General features: G+C 40.3%; 1 protein-coding gene across 2 annotated transcripts in view; it reads left to right on the top strand.

The window, feature by feature from the left end:
* Positions 1–5414: 5414 nt before the first annotated feature.
* Positions 5415–20109, top strand: part of LOC132820599 (testican-3-like) — a 525001-nt gene continuing 510306 nt past the window's right edge. For both annotated transcript variants that reach the window (XM_060832813.1, XM_060832807.1), the window contains exons 1-2: positions 5415–5464; positions 5625–5783. In XM_060832813.1, coding sequence (XP_060688796.1) covers positions 5625–5783 — 159 coding nt within the window. In that variant the 5' untranslated portion in view covers positions 5415–5464. The remainder of the gene's footprint in view (positions 5465–5624; positions 5784–20109) is intronic.

Here is a 20109-nt window from a genome sequence, read left to right as displayed (position 1 = left end):
AGAGACCACAATCTGTCTTTTGTAATTCCACACGGTTTCCATTAAGTAAATTATACTTGTCCAAGAACCTATTACTTTTGTCCCAAATTAACATTTCTAAAAACTATCCCAGAACAAATTCAACTGACTGGCCTGTAGTTACTGGGCTTATTCTTCTACTGTTTGAAAAAAAGATAAACAGTTTGCAATTCCCCAGTCCACTGATACCATCCCAGTACCTAAAAAGTAGAAAGTTATTAGATTACTTACAGTGTGGAAACAGGCCCTTCAGCCCAACAAGTCCACACCGACCCACCGAAGCGCAACCCACCCATACCCCTACATTTATCCCTTACCTAACACTACGGGCAATTTAGCATGACCAATTCACCTGACCCGCACATCTTTGGACTGTGGGAGGAAACCGGAGCACCCGAAGGAAATCCACGCAGACACAGGGAGAACATGCAAACTCCACACAGTCAGTCGCCTGAGTCGGGAATTGAACCTGGGTCTCAGGCGCTGTGAGGCAGCAGTGCTAACCACTGTGCAACCGTGCCGCCCACTATGGTGAATTCCACCGCAATCTCCACGCATCTGAAGATGAGTGTTATGTGGTCCTGGTCTCTTATCAACTTTAAGTATAGCTGGCCTTTATAGTCCCTCTGTTCCAACATTTCCTTTGGACCATCTGGTACCTCAACTATTTCCTCTTTCCTCATGGGTCTGATGACATTTTTTTCCTTGATGAAATGTAAGTATGAATTACTCATTTAGTACCTCAGTAATGCTCTCTGCTTCCATGCGTAGTGCTCCTTTTTGGAACCTAATCGATTTTATTACCTTGTTTTATGATAGTATGGTTGCAGAATATTCTTTTTTTAAGATTTTCCAGCTGACCCTTCCAAAAATCAGTTCTTTTTTTGCTTGGATTTTTTTTGTTCTAGCAATTTGACATCTGTCAAACACACCCTTTTCTATTTCAACTCTCCATCTCATTCATTATCCAGTGAGTTCTGACTTTGGATGCCTTAACTTTCCCTCTCACGGGAATGTACTTTTCTAAATATTTGAAGTTGAAACATCTATTCTTTAAAGACAGCTAATTATAGTTCTGCCTGCCAATCATTTGATTCCAATTTACCCAAACCAGATCTGTTCTGTTTTTAAAACTACAGGGATCTGGTCTTAGGCCATTGAAATTGGATCACTTCCAATTTGATACTGTTTCTCCTGATTGCTTCTTCTCCTTTCCATAGCTAACCTAAAGCTTATAATACAATAATCACAGTTCCTTAATTGAGAAAATGACCTAATTTATTGCTTAAAACCATACCAACAAAGTCTCCTCTCTCAATATAAGGGAAATGTACTGTTCAAGAAAATTCTCCTGAACACACTTAAAAAATGCTTATCACTCTCTTCCCTTCACACTATTATCTCAGTGTATGTTGGGATAATTGAATTCCCCTTATTTCCACTCTACAGTTCTTGCACTATTCTGTGTTTATCTGCAAATTTGTTCCTTTTTCAAAATTTTTCCCCACGTTCTGGTCTCCCTCCTATCGTAAAGATGTTGGGAAACTTGAAAGGGCTCAGAAAAGATTTACAAGGATGTTGCCAGGGTTGGAGGATTTAAGGGGGATGCTGAAAAGGCTGGGGCTATTTTCCCTGGTCCTGAGACTAGATTAGGTGAGGATATCTGGTCAGCATGGATGAGTTGGACTGAAAGATCTGTTTCTGTGCTGTACAACTCTCTGACTCTATGTTCATGACTTATAGAAGACATCCAGTAGTAAAAAGGCATCTTGCTTGCTTCTTCACCTGAATCAACTAGATTCTATCCTTGAACCCTTGTCTCTCTCTAGAACTTCAACATTCTCTGTAATCAATACTGCTACCCCTCTTCCTTTCTCTTCCCAGAGCACCATATATCTAAAAATATTGAATACCCAGTTTTGCTCTTTTTAAGACAAATATCTGTTGTCACCAGATCACATGCCTATAATCACTATATTTGCATATAGCTCACCAATGTTGTCAATAGATAATGACATCTGAAAATCATTTAGAAGCATTTGTCACAGTCAACAGATCAGCTTGTTTCTCAATTTCCCCACAGCCAAGGGATTTGGAACAGCATGGTGGCTCAGTGGTTAGGACTGCTACCTGACAGTGCTAGGGACCTGGGTTCAACTCCTGCCTCAGGAGTTTGCACGTTGTCTGTGTGGGTTTCCTCCCACAATCCAAAGATGGCAGGTTAGGTGAATGCCATGCTAAATTGCCCATATTGTTAGATGCATTAGTCAGGGGTGAATGTAGAGGAATGAGTCTAGGTGAGTTGCTCTTCGGAGGGTCGGTGTAGACTTGTTGGGCTGAAGGGCCTGTTTTCCACACTGTAGTGAATCTAATGGGGTTACAGAAGACCATTCAGCCTATCATGACTGTGATGGTACTCTGAAGCAGCAATTCACCTCATACTACTTACTGCCCTGTCTATTCTGCATTCATTTTCAGGTAGTGATACGATTTCTATTTGAAATTTTAAGTTGGCTTGCCTCCACGACATCATCAGAGCCTAACTACTCCTTATGTGATGAAAGTTTTCCCCAAGTTACCATTGGTTCCTTTGCCCGTTGTGTTAAATGTGAGCCTCAGATTTTGAATTCTGCCACTATCAAGAACAATATCTTTTACACTACCTGCCAGACCCCTCATGGTTTCAAATGTCTGTATTAAATGTCCAGATAAGAAGTTCCAAATCTCTGCGATTCTATTCTGTCCTCTTCCTGATGCTTTCAAATCCTCCTGAAGACCGAGACCTTAATCAACAGAAAACCATTTCTTTATATAAGGATTAATGGATGTAGGATGTCTAATAAATGGTTTCTAATTATTAATTTATGTTTACGAAAGGATCAAGAATATTTTCTAAAAGCCTTTCCTTGACGTTCTCACTATTAGAATACATGTGCGTCTACGCTAAACCTGGTAGACTCATACGCCACACACAGCCTGTAATTGTACAGCGAAACATTCAGTCCGTTACAGCGTTCTGGATGTCATGTTAGTTGCGCACGTTTTGAAAACGATTAATTAAACCATTCCATCGACTAAGTTCGAGAGAGTTAAATTCCGATGAGGTTGGAAACGCAGCCGCAGTGCTGATAGACCGCAAGGAGGCGCTCATGACCTTGACTTCAGTGTCGTGCGAGGTTCACATTTCTCAGAAATCAGGCAACAACGGAGTCCTGGCCGGCCCGAGTTCAGTTACCTCAGACTCTGAAAGTGTCCAAAAGGTAATACAGCCGTCAATATCAAAAAAAAAGCCAATTAAGTATTAATGTTCATTTTGAACAATGTGCTCGTTGCAGTCGTTGATTTGTTGTATTAATCTTGTGAAAGGTAAGTTGAAAAGTGTTTGTTTAGCTTTTGCAGCTGGAAAACGTTGCAGGAGTTGATTTCAGGTGATTGGTGTGCGCTCAGTGTTTCACCGACGAATCGCGGGAGGCAGTGCAGAGTTGTCTTTGACGGCAACGTTGCATAATCCATGGCTCGGCTTCTTCAGTGCTTACAATTTGAATCATGCTTCTTGTCACTGACATACGAAATATTTTCACTGAGACAACACCCCTTCTAAGTTGGCGCAACCCTATATTTTAAATAGCCCGTGTACAGTTTTGAACATTGCCAACTCTGAAACTCAAGTCTAATTAGTTTGTGATATGGTAATTAACGCTATTGCCTTCGTATATCACACTGCTTAAGATCACATTAAATCCCTTTCTGGGACAAGCCGCTTGAATTATTAATTATTTCCACTGAACTCCCTGCACTCAGGCGCCTGTAATGGATTCGTGGTGTTGACAAAGGGCTGTAACTAGAGCTATTGATTGTGTTCGAGAAGCCAGCAAAGATTTTAGCCACCTCGCTGGCCCTATGGTTTTCATGTGTAATATGCATCCTCCGTTTATCTAACAGGTACGCATGAGTATTACCAGAAAGCGGAAACCCACACTCCGGGGATCAGATAAGGCACAAGCAAGAAATATTGCTGAATACATAGTTGTTTTAATAGCTACCAACGACCATGTCACTGTCACAATACTTACATCCTTCAGATCAAATAGGATAATAGTCTTTACATTGATGAACTGTTTAAATGTCCTCACATCAATGAACAGAAATAAGTTTTATAATACTTCAACTTTTACATTTGGATAACTTGGGAATGACGAAAAATCCCTTCCATTTCTGCTGGTTTTGCCCAGCTCGGGTTCTCGGATAGCTCCAGGGGCTTTTTTGCTTCGGGAGACTGTCATGTGTTAGCCGAGGCAAAGAGGGTCAGGCGCGGCCGGTGGTCGGTGACCTGTGAGTCTGCGAAACAGTTTCACCAGAGCAGTTGTCACTGCTGCAATTAGATTGACCTGCATGTTTTTTTATTTAGCAAATCATTCATAACGCAATCATGATAATAGCAACTGCAGCACCAACCGTGAGCATTAAATCCTACAGTAAAACGTTAATGGTTATTATTTGAGAGGAGTATGAGGGCGCTGCGAATTACTAACAGCTTGGTCATCCGCGAGGAAGATCAAATGAAAAGGCTTTTGAATCTGATTACACAGAATTGACCAGACATCTCCTAAAGGGAAAGCTCGGACAAGCTTACTTCCGACGGGGAGCGGTGGCCACGCATTTTCACAACTTTTTGCTTTGTTTTTCTTTAAATACCATGAGTTTTGAACTATTAGAGGGCGGGGGGGAAGAAGCCAACAAAACCTTTTATCTTTGCCTCAACAAAGTCTTGAAGTCGCTTTGTGCATCCACACACTCGAAGGCAACAAACGTGACACCCCGGAGCTAAATGAATTGGCGAGGACAAGAATCAAATCATTTTAAAAATTAAAAAAAACCTGCGAGAAGTTCACCAACCTCATCCTTTTTGCTCATGTCGCTGCTCACGTAAATCGGGCTTTAAGTGAAATCAAACTACTCACTGGCAAATTAAATTCAGAAAACAAACAAAATTAAAAAAAACACACCTCGGGTTGTAGAAATCTGTTAGAAATAGTGGGATACTCGGGCTCAGGCAGTATCTGCGTTAACTTTTCAAGAATTGAAACAGCAACAACAGAAAGAAGATACAAATGTCCGTGGGGAGGAGGGATCAATGTGACCAGCGGGAAGTCCATCACTTGGTGTGTCCACATTGATTAGTCACGACAGCGTTGGCCCTTTCACGCGGTGGCTGCACACACCCTCCACCTTCGCCTGAACCACCCACCAGCTTTGGGGTGAGGTGGTGGGGGAGCGCTCCCGGGGGCCTCGCGCTCGCTCCCGGCCAGGGTTGGAGCGAGCGAGCGAGCTCGCGCGCACTCTGCGCTGGTGCCCGGCGCGCGCCCTCGCCGCCTGGAGTCCCGGCGCTCGAGCCAGTCGCGTGCGGAGGGAGAAGGGAGCTGCAGTGGAAAAGCAAAGAGCAAGGGTATCCAGCTCTATCTCTCTCTCTCTCTCACACACACACACAAGCTGGGAATTTAAACAGCAGTCTTTCAACTTGTTCTCGCGCGTTGCTTTACTCCCTTTTACTTACACTGTCTTCCTCCCTGCACCCCCCCCCCTTCCTTTCTGTCTCTCTTTCACAGATGATAAAGGTCCTGATATGTGTTGTTGTAGCCTTCCTGCAAACAGAAGGCAGGCAACGGGCGACGTCGGACAGCGGCAATTTTCTGGATGATAAACAATGGCTGACTACTATCTCGCAGTATGACAAGGAGCCGGGACACTGGAATAAATTCCGAGACGTATGTACCTGTTTCCGTGTTTGTGCCTGTGGGTTGTAGCAGGGAAGGGGGAAGGTTTGGGCGAGAGACGCTCTCTCGGAGTCTGCTCCTGAACTCCGAGCAATGTGTGCACTGCGCTAACTGCTCCCATCACCTGGCGTTTCTCTCTTCAAACTCCAAACATTTCAAAGTCTCCAGCTGATTTAAGCTGCGCTCACGACGCTCTATGGTTCAACTCCGTCCATTCCAGCAACAAAGCTTGTTGGTAACTAATTGTGTCAGATATCGGTTTGATAACTGATATTTTGTACACTTGCAGTGCGAGCAATTGTTTATCTCTGTCCATTGAAACACCCCGAATTGACAGGTTAGCCTTTCTGAATGTACCGTGTTAGCACAGTCCGGTTTGAATTGAACAGGTACGCGAAATATTCAAAAAACATGGAAATCTGGGGACCTCGCAGGTGCCCTCCTTCAGCTGATCAGTTTCAATATCAATATCATTTTCAATATCCCCACTGCCGCTGGACTACTTGACTCTTTGTTGATCTCCAATCGATTTGCCTTTTTTTTTCATTTGTTTGGACGGCAGTTTTCTCCCGACATTCCGATTCAGATGGTCAATCGCACCAAAAAAACTGAGCTAAGTATATCTGAAGAGAAGTCACTGAATTAGTGGCCTGATATTTTTCGCTCGTGTGCGTTGGCAAGAGGGCGTTCAGAGAGAGTCTGCGACGGTGTTGACAATCTGACTCCACAGACATATGAAGTCTTTCCCCGCAGACTAATCGGTGGAACCCCCAAACGGGGTGTGAGAGGTGATGATGACCAACAGCCTAACTGGTTTGGTTTTGAAAAATGTTGGTGCATAAAATTAAACTGCAATACTTTCATCGATATCACAATCATGACCGCTCAGCTGCAGGTATAATGTACCTGTTATTTGCATTGGTGAACTTAATGACCCACCTACGGGGGAAGCAAAAGAAAACTAGAGACAAATAACACTATACCAGACTGCTCACATGATAGTCAAAATTTTGTTCACCTTATATTTTATTTCTTTAAGGTCGGTGACTTGCTTCTGTATGTGTTTGACTAAAAAGGTAGGGAATAACGTGACAGGCGTTTTTTTAATCAAAAAAGTTTTTTTTCAAGCCAACGGAATAGGGAATAATTATCCTGAAACTTAAAACTATTTACAGGTGAAATTTCTTTTTTTTTTGTTTGTTGATCAGTTTTGTGCCAAATATCAAATTAGACCAAGATTAAAAGACAATGAAACGTCTAAGATGAAAATAACATGAAAGCAACATTCTGTGGAAATTTGACTTAAAAAAACAAGGGAATGTTGGAATACTTGACTCAGGCAGCACATGCAAAGAGATACTTTCCATATAATTTATTTGTAATCACTTTACTGGTTAAGAATAAATTAACTAAAATGAGTAATGTAAGTTCTTAAACAAAAGGAAATGTATAAGATAACATTTCTGTTATTTTTCAATATTATACTGTTTTCCTCCAAGATTGTAAAATTTAAGGAAATGTATATTTTATATAAATACATCATAACATGACATTCCCTTTAGAAGCAGCAAAGTATAATTAAGTCCAAACCCTGAACATGTTGGGAAGCTTTCTTCTCCATAACAGGTACAGAAATCTAGTGGAATTACCATTGGAAATGAGAATTGGCCAGCTCTGCAGTTGGCAGGTAAGCTGTATTGCCACTGACACCCATGGGGGAAAATTGATAGTCGCTTCCACCTCTAATCACAGATTAAAGCCATCTTTTGGCTTTCTCACAATATCCCTGAAACCCAAGCCTAAAAACATATTTGTTTCAAACTGATAGTTTTCAGTAGCCTTTTCTGGTAATGTTATTGCACAGCTGTCCTTTTCTGGCTGAGCCCATTTTGATTGTCTTTCCTTCGTACACAGTGAATTCTAACTTCTAGCATTTCAATTCTAAACTAAAAATAATTCCTTGTGATCTAAAAGAAAAACATCCATTGAAATACATAATTTAGAAAAAAAAGTACCTTACCAGAAATTTATACCTGGCCAATTTAACCCATCTTTATTGCAACAGCATCCTTGTCAAATAAGAGATGCTGTCACGTCTTGAATTTTGTGTGTTCATTTGACCAGGTAGCCAATGTTGCTGCTGACCAAGCTCAAGTCCTGAACAAGTATTATGGAGCTGAGAAGTGGGAATTTTCCACTGCATAGTGTTAGTGACACTCCATTATTAAAGAAAGCACTAGCAAGCGATGTGTTGGTAGAATGGGTAAGGAACATTTGAGCTGCGAGATTTAAAGAGAGGAATGTGAGTTTATGATGTACACAATAAAGAAGAACAAATTCAGGGAGATTAGTTGACTTCACCAAAGGGAGAATTGGATTCATCTTCTAGCATGTGTTTACTGGTTCCCCTCATCCTATTAAACCTTGTTTTCTTCTCGTAACAATAGTCTCTGTGAACAAAGTACAGTGCTTTACATATGCATGAAGGCCCTTATTATTGCAACATACTGATTACATTACACATGTCCAGCTTTGTCAGACCTTTTCACCAAGCACCTCTAACTTCTTAGCGGTCTCTCCATCTCTCTCAAGATCAATAATAATCTTTGTATAAGGTAGTGATTGTCTGTGATGTATTGAGTGAAATTCCAATCTGAATGCTGTCTTACACCACAGCAGTACAAATTACCAAGATTTGCAAATTAGCCTGTGAAAACTCAATATCCTGTCTTTATCAGCAGCAAAGCACATCAAGTGTCAGATTTATCTACTATATATTCTAGATTTTTCTTGATTGTCACATGGTGCCTTTGTGTTCCATTCATTATATTTCTGACCTGTAAATCTAAGAGCTGTGATTCTAGCAGTCCATCCAATGCTTGGTCCTATTGGATATTATGGCATAATGAAAGTGCTTTACACTGACAATTATTTGTATCACTTTGCGTGGATTTTGGTCCCTGTTTCACCCATCAAGACTGAATTTGATTCCACATAAAATAGACAATTGATATTTTAAATTACCTGATCTGCAAGGAGTTTGTTTGTTTGTTTGTTTGTTTGTTTCTATGGCCTGAAAGCACTCCTTCTGGAGGAACCAGCCCCTGCCCTACTGGAGGCCAATATACTTGAACTCCCTTGGCATGTAACTGAAGAGTAAGACTAAGGAATGGGAGGGTAGAATGTTCAAATAAAAAAGTCAAACACGATCTTTCATCATCCATCCTGATAATGACTACTCATAAGGGCTCCTTACCACTGCATAGACATTTTCCAAAGAAAGCTAAAACCTAATATTTTTCTTTTGTAAAAAGGTTCCAAGAGATTCGAGTTGAACTTGTGTAAAATCAACAGAAATGCTGAGGGGATCTAATGCAATTTCACGTTTTGCACCTTACTGCATAGGAATTACCTTACAATCTCAAATATCAAAAGCCATATCTGTGGTGGCATTCTCACGTCTAACTTAGTAGGTTGTATGTTCAACTCCACTCCTGACATGAGCATACAATCTAATAGTTGACAGTTTAATGCAGCATCAGGAGGTATTGGGTACTAGATATTAGACTGGAATTGAAACTAAGGATGATGTGCTAATTCAAATGATGTAAAAGATCCCATAGAATTATTCGAAGGAGAGCTTGGGATTTCTGCATGGTGTGCTGGCTAATGTATATCCATCAAATAATGTAACTTACAGGTTATATGATCATTTTCACATTACTGTTATGGGATTTTGCTGTAAACAAATTGGCTGTTGTGGTTTCTAAGTTACAGCAATGACTACACTTGAACAAAGTACTTAATTGTTTGTAAAGTGCTTTGGGATTTCCTGGGTTTATGAAGGAGCTGTAAAAATGCAAATCCCTTATTGAACTGTATTTGCACGTGCAGGTCCAATAGGTCAGTTTTTCTTCCCTGAATCTGTTTGTAATATACTTGATGATTTTCCATATAACTTGGTAATAACTACAACTCTGGAGATTTAACTTAATGTACAACCCAGAGTATATTGTCAGTCTATTTATCCATTGGTGTATTCAGTTTCAGGGTTCTTTCAAAGTTTGGGAGAAGATTTGTAGCTCGGGTGCTCATTGTTGTGGTTCTGTTTGCCGAGCTGGGAGTTTTTTGTTGCAAACGTTTTGTCCCCTTTCTAGGTGACATCCTCAGTGCTTGGGAGCCTCCTGTGAAACGCTTCTGTCATGTTTCCTTCGGCATTTATAGTGGCTTGTCTCTGCCACTTCTGGTTGTCAGTTGCTGTCCCCTGCAGTGGCCAGTATATTGGGTCCAGGTCGATGTGTTTGTTGATAGAATTTGTGGATGAGTGCCATGCCTCTAGGAATTCCCTGGCTGTTCTATGTTTGGCTTGCACTATAATAGTAGTGTTGTCCCAGTCGAATTCATGTTGTTTGTCGTCTGTGTGTGTGTGGCTACTAAGGATAGCTGGTCGTGTCGTTTTGTGGCTAATTGGTGTTCATGGATGAGCATGTAGCAAAACCAGCGTAGTGTACAAAATCCCATGCAAGGACTGCACAAAACACTACATAGGACAAACAGGAAGACAGCTAATGATCCGCATCCATGAACACCAACTAGCCACGAAACGAAACGACACGACCAGCTATCCTTAGTAGCCACACAAACAGACGACAAACAACATGAATTTGACTGGGACAACACTACTATTATAGTGCAAGCCAAACAGAGAACAGCCAGGGAATTCCTAGAGGCATGGCACTCATTCACTGATTCCATCAACAAACACATCGACCTGGACCCAATATACTGGCCACTGCAGCGGACAGCAACTGACAACCGGAAGCAGCAGAGACAAGCCACTATAAATGCCGAAGGAAACATGACAGAAGCACTTCACAGGGGGGTCTCAAGCACTGAGGATGTCACCTAGAAAGGGGACGAAACATTTGCAACAAAAACTCCCAGCTCGGCGAACAGAACCACATCAGGGTTCTTTGCACCAAGATCGGGACTCGCACCATTCCATTCTGCCGACGTCTCTTGAACGCTGACCCTAATCCTGCTTCCTTCTTGTCACAGAAATCTAATATCATTGCCCTTGCTTTGATCCATTTCCCTCAGAAGGCAATATTCTGCCCTGCTCTGGTTTTGTAAGTTTGGCAGTAACTGCACCCAATCCTATCCTATGTTGAGTGTTTCATTGCATTCTGGTTTCAGTGTCCAAAATAGCAATACATTAGGATAAACAAAAAAAATCAAAGAATATGGATGTGAAATCTGAAACAAACCCAGAAATTTCTGGGAAAACTAACCAATTCTGGCAATATCCGTGGAAAGTAATCCATGTTTTAGTCCGGTGACTCTCCTTTTAGAAGCAACCATACCTGCTGAATATCTCCTGCAAATTCTGTTTATGTGACATGTTAGTATAGTTCTGTAGATTGTAAACACAGAATTTAAGCTGGACCATCAGGTTTCCCAACCTTATTATTACAGCTAATTTTACAAGTACTACTGAAAATTGAAAATGAATCAAATGGTTCAATGCTCAGACAGTCAAATTATTCTGCTGTAATATCTTGTTTTGTCCTGAGTTCAGTTGCAAGCAACATTTTCCTATCCTACAGACATAAAAGAAATGCAAAGTCTTTCCAGTCTCCCTTCCAGCTATTGCCATTATTGTTGTTTTCCACTCACTTGCACTTGTCCTTGGCTTTTTTCTAACTTGTGCTCAATTCAACTTTGAATACTGTTGCATTTATTCCCCTTATAAGTTTCAGATCATTTTTTAAAATCTGATCTTCATCTATAGCCAAGGAAGGTGTTTTATGACTCCTTTTGTTTCTTGAGCTATATAAAAGGTGAAAGAAATATTGTAAATTGGAAAAGAGTACATGTTAGAGACAGGAACATACATTTAGAAATATACAGGATTGAAATAATGATAATGGAAAAGACAAAATACAGGGAGAAAAACGTGGAAGATATAATTTGCGTGGAACAAGAAGATGGTGAGGTTTTAAATGTTTATTGTATTAATGTAATCACCATCAAGAAGAATTGTGTCCGTATAGTAACCAAGGAGGGCATTTGTGATAAACATGAATAAAGTAATGTTGAATGGGAGGAAGTGTTAAACAGTGAGCTTAAATTTAGTAAAACCCCAGTTCCAGATAAGATATCTCCTAGGTTGGGAGGAAAGGAAAGAGGTTGTGAAGATCTTGATTTTCAAATCTTCTTTGTGCACTGGAGAGATGATTGGAAGACAATAATATGGTACAATTATTCAAGAAGAATAGTGAGGATAAGGTCATTGAGTTTAACATCAGTAGTAAGGAAACTTCTGGAAAGAGTTCTGCGGAACAAATTTTATCACCACTTGGAGAGTCAAGAATTAATTAGGGCCGGTCAGCATGTTGTTTTCAGAGGATGACCATGTCTAACAAGTTTACTTGAGTTTATCTAATCTAACATGCACGTAATAATGAATGTGCACCCTTTCTGTTTAGCACTTCCAGTAACATAATCTATTATGATTTATCAGCTTTCTTGTGTCTTTTGAAAATGCAGAAAAATATGTTTTCTTCCGTTGGGCATTTGATATGAATGAGTGAATCCCAAATCCTGCGTTATTTGATCTCCATTCTAGGTGGTGCCACTGCCTACTTATTGTTTGAAACATCCAATATCTGTTTTCTACTTCAGGATACTTGGGGAAACAACTTGACTCATCCAAGTAGATTTTGCTATCTTAATGTTCTTTCTTGCTTACAAGTTCCTGTAATTCTGATTGTCTATTTCCTGGTACTATTTACTACTCTTGAACCTTCCTTCCACGGACCTAAGGCACAGATGACCCCATTCCTTTACTACTGATTGAGTCTTTGTTCACATATGCCTCCATAACATTGAAACCACATATCCCTTTTTCATTCATGGGCCTTGGTCTTCTGTGACTTCTCTTATCAATCTTCCAGATTTTTATTTAGATGGTTTGATGTTTTAATGAGACGTTTTGGGTATCTGAAAGCCATTTCTAAGATTTTCCAAGATATATTTCTAAGATATATTTTATTTTTGATCCTTCATTTTGAAATGCTGGCTTGCTACTATGTTAAATAATTAAATCTTCCTCATTCACAGTTAGTGGAAGGTTAACGGTTTTTTTCTCTGCATGGAGCAGAAACTGGATTTGGGAGAATGTTGTTACAGCATATGATTTATGTTTGGATTAAAATATTGTCTTTTCAAGTTAATAGCATTGTAACACAATGCTGGGAGGAGGAAGATGGAATAATTATTTCTACAGGTGCTAAAACGAGAGTACAGTTCATTGATAAGAGCAAGAAAATGATCTTTCTTTTAAATTGCAACAATGCAGCTATGTTTCTGTAGGAAATTAATTTATTTTGTCTCACAAAATTGTGAGCAGTTATGCAGGATCATAAACAGCAATATGTATTTGAATACTTCATTCTCAAATTGCTTGCAAATAAAAGTTAACACCCATGTCTCAAACCTTTAGTAATTAAAAAGGAACTTACATCTAGGCAGCCACTTGCAACCTTCTTCAGAATGCAGGTTCACACAGCACTTACCTGAAAGAAAGCTGCAGGAAATGGCTTCCACAACAGTCAGATTTTTTTGCGACAATAAGTGCCAAAGTTACGAGAGTGCCATCTATAGGAGTTACAGGAAACGTGGGCACTGTTCAACAAGACAAACACTCATAGCTGTTATGAACTTAGAATTTTCAAAGAGAATATTAATTTAAAATGAGTTTGGATGGACTTCTATTCATCAATTTCTGTAGATCTTCTTGTTGAATTGGTTATTTTCATACATATTTATGAAAATGTGATTATTTACCTCATCTTACCTGACTGTACCATGTTTGATAAATTAAATTGTCAAAAGGAAATGTTAATTTATCTATGGCCAGTCCAACTTATCATTTCTTTAAATTGCACACCTGGAAAAATGGTCGTGAACTGTATTATTTGACCTTCTTCGAAAAAATTTACTACAATGATTTTAAGTCAGTGTTAATCTGAAAATTAGAATATTGATTTTACCTGCCACCTAAAATAAATTCAATTCAGCTTGCATCCCAGATATTTCATTAATGAAAAAGAAGCAACGTTTAAATTGTTCTAATTGGAAAATTCAATGATGCATTAACATAGAGCTGCTATGTGGGTTACCTACCAGGAAGAGATTTATTCGGATGATGCAAATGTCCAGTCTTTTTACTTTTTAATCACCAAAGGTCGCGCATGCTAGCATTCTTTCTGCTCTTGAATACAAATTCTTTTTCTTCCCTGCGCACTCTTGTTGTATAACTTCTGGATATTGTAATCATACTCTGAACATCACCAGCCCTATATCTACCCTAACTGTCTAGTACTATTACTCACTGTAGTTTATTCACTCGTGGGTTGTGGCCATTACTAGTTAGATCAAAGTTTATTGCCTTTTCCTAGTAGGCCTTGAGAAGGTCACGCTTATCTGCCTTCTGGAGCTGTTGCACTCCTAGAGCTGTAGGTAGACCAACACTGCTGTTAGGGAGGAAATTCCAGATCTTGACTGAATGGCATTGAAGGAAAGGTGATATTTCCAAGTTGGGATGGTGAGTGGTCTGTAAGGGAATTTTCAGGTGATGGCATTCCCATGAATGTCCTTCCATTCACCTTTAGGTGGAGTTAGTTGTTGGTTTTGTAGATTTTTTGTAAGGAACTCTGATGAATTTCAGACGCATTGCATCTTCTAGATGTTACGAAGTGTCAGTGGTGGAGGGAATGGATGCTTGTAGATGTGATGCCAATCAAGTGGACTTCTTTGTCCTGAATTGTGTCATCTCCTTGAGTGCTATTGGTGCTGTACTTACTCTAGTGAGTAGGTAGCATTCCATCACATTTCTGACTTGTTTTGGAAATGGTGGATAGACTTTGAGAGTCAGTAGTGAATTATTTGCTGTAAGATGCCTATTCTTTGACCAGCTCTTGTGGCCAGAATATTTTTATGGCTTGTTCAGTTCAGTTTCTGGTGAAAAGTAAATCCCAGGATGGTGATGGGGGGCATTTAGTGATTGTAACACCATTGAATGTTAATGCAATGGTTAAGTTCTCTGTTGGAAGAGATGATCATTGCTTAGTATCTGCGTGACATGCATGTTGCTTGTCACTTTTCACCCCAAACATGGGTATTGTCCAAGAAGTGCTGCATTTAGACTGGATTGTTGATGATACATTACATCACTTTTTACTGATGGTCAAGAGTAGACTTATGGAGTCATAATTGGCCAGGTCAGATTTTTCCTTTTCATTTACAAGATACATTTGGACAATTTTCCATGCTGTCAGATAGATGCCAGTATGTAACTCTACTGGAACAGCATGCCTAAGGGTACAGTAGGTTCTGCAGGTCAAATATAAAGTGCTATTGCAAGAATGTTGTCAAGGACCATAGACCTTAGAATACTCAGTGCTTCCAACCATTTCTGATATCACTTGGAGTGAATCCAGTTGGTTTAAGACTGGCATCTGTGTCAGAGATCTTTGGAGGAAGCTGAGATTGATCGTCCACTCTACAGTTTTGGCTGTAGATTATTATGAATGCCTAAGTTTCATCCTTTGCATTAATGATAGGGGAGACCAGCACATCAAAGATAGGGATATTTATGGAGGCAACTAATCCAGTGAGTTGTGTAATTGTCCACTAGCATTCAGAGCTTGATGTGGCAGGATTCCTGAGTTTTGATATGATCTATTAGATGTGGTATTGCTTAGCTCTGTCTACCATTTGCTGCTTATACCGTTTAGCAGGCAAATTATCCTGTTTAGCTTCTTCAAGTTTTCATCTTATTTTTGTGTGCTTGGCACTGCCCTTGGCATCCCTCCTGAACTCCTCTTTCAACCAGGATTGATTCCCTGGTTTAATGGTAATGCAGCTTGCGGTTTTGCCAGACTTGGAGGTTGCAGATTGTTTTTGAGTATGATTCTGCTGAGGCTAATGGCCCATAGCACATCAGGAATGCCTGCCTTGAGTTGCTAGATCTGTTCAAAGTCTATCCCATTTAGCATGGCGATAGCACCTTGAAGGTATTCTCAATGGGAATGTGGATGGTGTCTCCAGAAGAATGTGCAGTGGTAACTTCTGTTGATATTGTTATGGACAGATGCATCTTTTGCAGGTAGATTGGTGAGGATGAGATCAAATATGTTTTCCCCTCTTTGTTTGCCTCAATGCCTGGTGCAGATTCAGTCCAGCATCCTTTAGGATTGGATCAGCTTGCCCAGTGTTTGCTGCTGGAGACATAAAAACTGCAGATGCTGGAACTCAAGGTAGACAAGCAGGAGGCTAGAAGAACACAGCAAGCTAGGCAGCATCAGGAGGTGGAGAAATCAACATTTTGGACGTAATCCTTCTTCAGGACCAAGGGTTATACCTGAAACGTCAACTTCTCCACTTCCTGATGCTGCCTGGCTTGCTGTGTTCTTCCAGCCTCCTGCTTGCCAACCTCGTGCAGCTGAGCTACTCCTCGTGGTAAATGTTGAATTTCCCCAGCCAGAGTACATCCTGTTCCCGATTTGCCTTCACTGATCCTTCCATCTGGTGTTCAACACAGAGCACTGATTCATTAGCTGAAGGAGGGTAGTATGTGGTAATTGTCAGGAGGTTTACTTGCCCATGTTTAACCTGATGCTATGAGACTTCATGGGGTCCAGAGTCAAACTCGAGGACACCCATTGCGGCTCCTCCTGACTGTATATCACCGTTCTGCCAACTCTGCTTGACATACCCTGTTGCCTTATCTGGAGCATTCTCTGTAAGATATGAATTCGGATTATGACTCATCTATTTGGCAGTTCTGCCAGTTGTAGCAGTAGACTCGGATATTAGTAAGGAGGTCTTTGCAGGGTTGACAGGGCTGTCCTTAGTGTCCAGTGCCAGATAAGGCAAGGATGACAAATTTCTTCCCATTAATGAATTAAACCAGATGGATTTTTCTAACAACCAATTGACAATAGTTAATGGATATCATTAGAATTTTAATTCAATTATTTAAATATTGATATGAATTTCCATCATCTATGTGGTGTTGTTAGAATCTAGGTCCTTAGAACACGATCGTAGTCTCTGGATTATTAGTCTGGTGATAATACCAATATGCCATTTCCTCCACATCTTTCCATGTGTCTTGGGTTTTGTATAAAATAGACTTGCATTTATATATCATTTTTCACAACTACTGGTTTTTTCAGAAGTTATTTGGAGCCAAGGATGTATTTAAGTGTAATTTGATTTAACAAACATAACCAATTTATGAAAACCCAGCTCCAACAAACAGGAATTAATGAGTTCTCTTTGTTGATATGGGAGAAATATTGGCCAGGCGTTCAGGGTTTCTTCTCTTGGTTGAAATAATGCCGTGGATTCTTTTATGGCCATTTAAAATAATAAATGGGATGTCATTTAATGTTTCATTCAGAAAGTATCACATCTGATAGTATTAGTGGCAATTTCTTTTTTGTTTAATTCTTGGTATGGAATTTGAATCTACAAGTTTCTGCCTCGGGTGAGTATGATCAACTGAGTCACAAGTTAAAATTAATTACCATGGTACAAATAACTATTGAACAGTAATGAAATTTGCTGATTTTGCTTCCACACAAAAAAAAAGACAGACCTTCCCATGACATGAATTTGAGTTTGCATTTGTGTAACTATCCTACCAAATTGAAATTAAATTTGACTTGTTCAGTTGTTATAAACAAGAGCGTTTTAAATATTTATTTCATATCCTGTGCCAAAATAATTGTGTGCCAGTTGTGTTGCTGGCCCTGTGCTGGGGACTGGGCAGTAGGCAGAGAATCTGTAGGCTTCTATTATGATTTGGTTTGAAATCCCAGGGTGTATACTCATTTAAATAATTATTTAAAGCTTCTAGCTTTAAGGTTGGGAAAGTTTGTTTCATGGAGGTAGCAGACACTGATCTAAAGATGGACCTGATTGATGATGATAGCTTTTTGAACATGAGGCCTTAATATTTTGGTGTGATTGTACATTATGCACCCTGGGCCTAATAACGAGCAGTTCTGATAAAATGAAATACTGGGTAATCCAAGATGGAGGATGGGAAAAATTTCTGGCTGTAATGGCTGCTTCTTTATTGAGGTAATTTAGGTGTTGGAGGTGATTTCCCTGAATTCCAGGAGCAGCAATTACTGTTTTATATGCTGTTGCATTGTTTTTGAACTTTGGGAAAAAAAAAGTCAAAACAACAGCAGTTTTAAAAGAGAGGAGAACAGATAAAGGCTGCACCTGGTGAGGTCAGTGCAGGAAAGAGAGAGAGAAAGAAACTGACACCACAGTGAACCTGCACAGTTACTGCCTTTGCTGTTTGAATTCATGTATTGCTGGACATCGGAGTGTGTCTGGGAAAATTAACAAACAGTGAAATTCACAATCGATCTTGGAGGAACTGTTTCGGCAAAGTTCACAGCACAGAAGCAGATAAGTGTATTGTTTTTCACTGGGACTCACAGAAAGTCTACAGTAGTGAATAGAGTGGGTTCTTTCTTGATTATATATTTTTTGAGATTTGTCTCTTGATTAAACTTAAAATATAAACCATAACCATTAATTTAACCTGGTGCCGTGTTTTGTAGAGGAATAAGACGGTGTTATTTTCTGGGTCTGTAGATTGTGAAGGAGCAAAAATGGCCTTTAGTAGAGTGATATGAGATTCTTGTCAGCTGTAGGAGTTTAAGGGTTACTGCGGATTCTATCTGCAATAAATGCTGTTGGTTGCGAATCTTATCAGATCGAATGGATCGTTTGGAGAGACAGTTAGAAGCAATGAGGAATTTGTGATGGATGGCAGTTATAGGAAGGGGGCGAGGGGAAGTCTCAGATGGGTTAACTCCAGGAAAGGTAATAGAGGTAGGCAGCTAGTGCAGGAGCAGTCTGTGGCTATACCCATTTCAAACAAGTATGCAGTTTCGGAAAATATAGGGGGTGATGGATTCTCAGGAGAATGGAGCATGAACAGCCAAGTTTCTGCTATTGAGACTGGCTCTAACGCAATGTGGGGTACGTCAGGTTCCAAGAAATCAATTGTGTTAGGGGACACTCTAGATTGAGGTATAGACAGATGTTACTGTGGCTAGCAGCGAAAAATCAGAGTGGCATGTTGCTTCCCTGGTGCCAGGATCAAGGATGTCTCAGAGAGAGCGCAGAATGTTCTCACGGGGGAGAGGGACCAGCAAGAGGTCATTGTCCACATTGGAACCAATGACATAGGAAGGGAAACAGTTGAGATTCAGAAGGGAGATTACAGAGAGGCAGGGATTTAGAAAGGAGTTCCTCGAGTAGTGATATCTACATTACTCCCAGTGCTACAAGCTAGTGAAGGCAGGAATAGGAGGATAGAGCAGATGAATGCATGGCTGAGGAGCTGGTGTATGGGAGAAGGATTCACATTTTTGGATCATTGGAATCTCTTTTGGGGTAGAAGTGACCTGTACAAGAAGGACAGATTGCACCTAAATTGGAAGGGGACTAATATACTGGCTAGACATGCTCGGGATGATTTAAACTCGTCAGGTGGGGGGATGGGAACTAGGGAGATAGTGAGGAAAGAGACCAAGCTGAGAACAGAAGCGAGTCATACAGTCAGGGTAGGCAGGGACAAGGTAGGAATAATAAATTAAACTGCATTTATTTCAATGCAAGGGGCCTAACACGGAAGGCAGATGAACTCGGGGCATGGTTAGGAACATGGGACTAGGATATCATCGCAATTACAGAAACATGGCTCAAGGATGGGCAGGACTGGCAGCTTAATGTTCCAGGATACAAATACTATAGGAAGGATAAAATGGGAGGCAAGGGAAGAGGGGGAGTGGTGTTTTTGATCAGGGATAGCATAACAGCTGTGCTAAGGGAGGATATTCCTGGAAATACATCCAGGGAAGTTATTTGGGTGGAACTGAGAAATAAGAAAGAGATGGTCACCTTATTTGGATTGTATTATAGACCCCCTAAAAGTCAATGGAAAATTGAGAAACAAACTTGTAAGGAGATCTCAGCTTTGTATGAATAATAGGGTGGGGGTTATGGTAGGGGATTTCAACTTTCCAAACATAGACTGGGACTGCTATAGTGTTGAGGGTTTAGATGGAGAGGAATTTGTGTGTACAAGAAAATTTTCTGATAAAGTATGTGGATGTATCTACTAGAGAAGGTGCAAAACTTGACCTAATCTTGGGAAATAAGGCAGGGCAGGTGATTGAGGTGTCAGTGGGGGAGCACTTTGGGGACAGAGATCATAATT

Source organism: Hemiscyllium ocellatum, chromosome 1, assembly GCF_020745735.1.
Source record: "Hemiscyllium ocellatum isolate sHemOce1 chromosome 1, sHemOce1.pat.X.cur, whole genome shotgun sequence".
Lineage (NCBI taxonomy): Eukaryota > Metazoa > Chordata > Chondrichthyes > Orectolobiformes > Hemiscylliidae > Hemiscyllium > Hemiscyllium ocellatum.
This window is presented reverse-complemented; position numbering and strand designations above follow the sequence as displayed.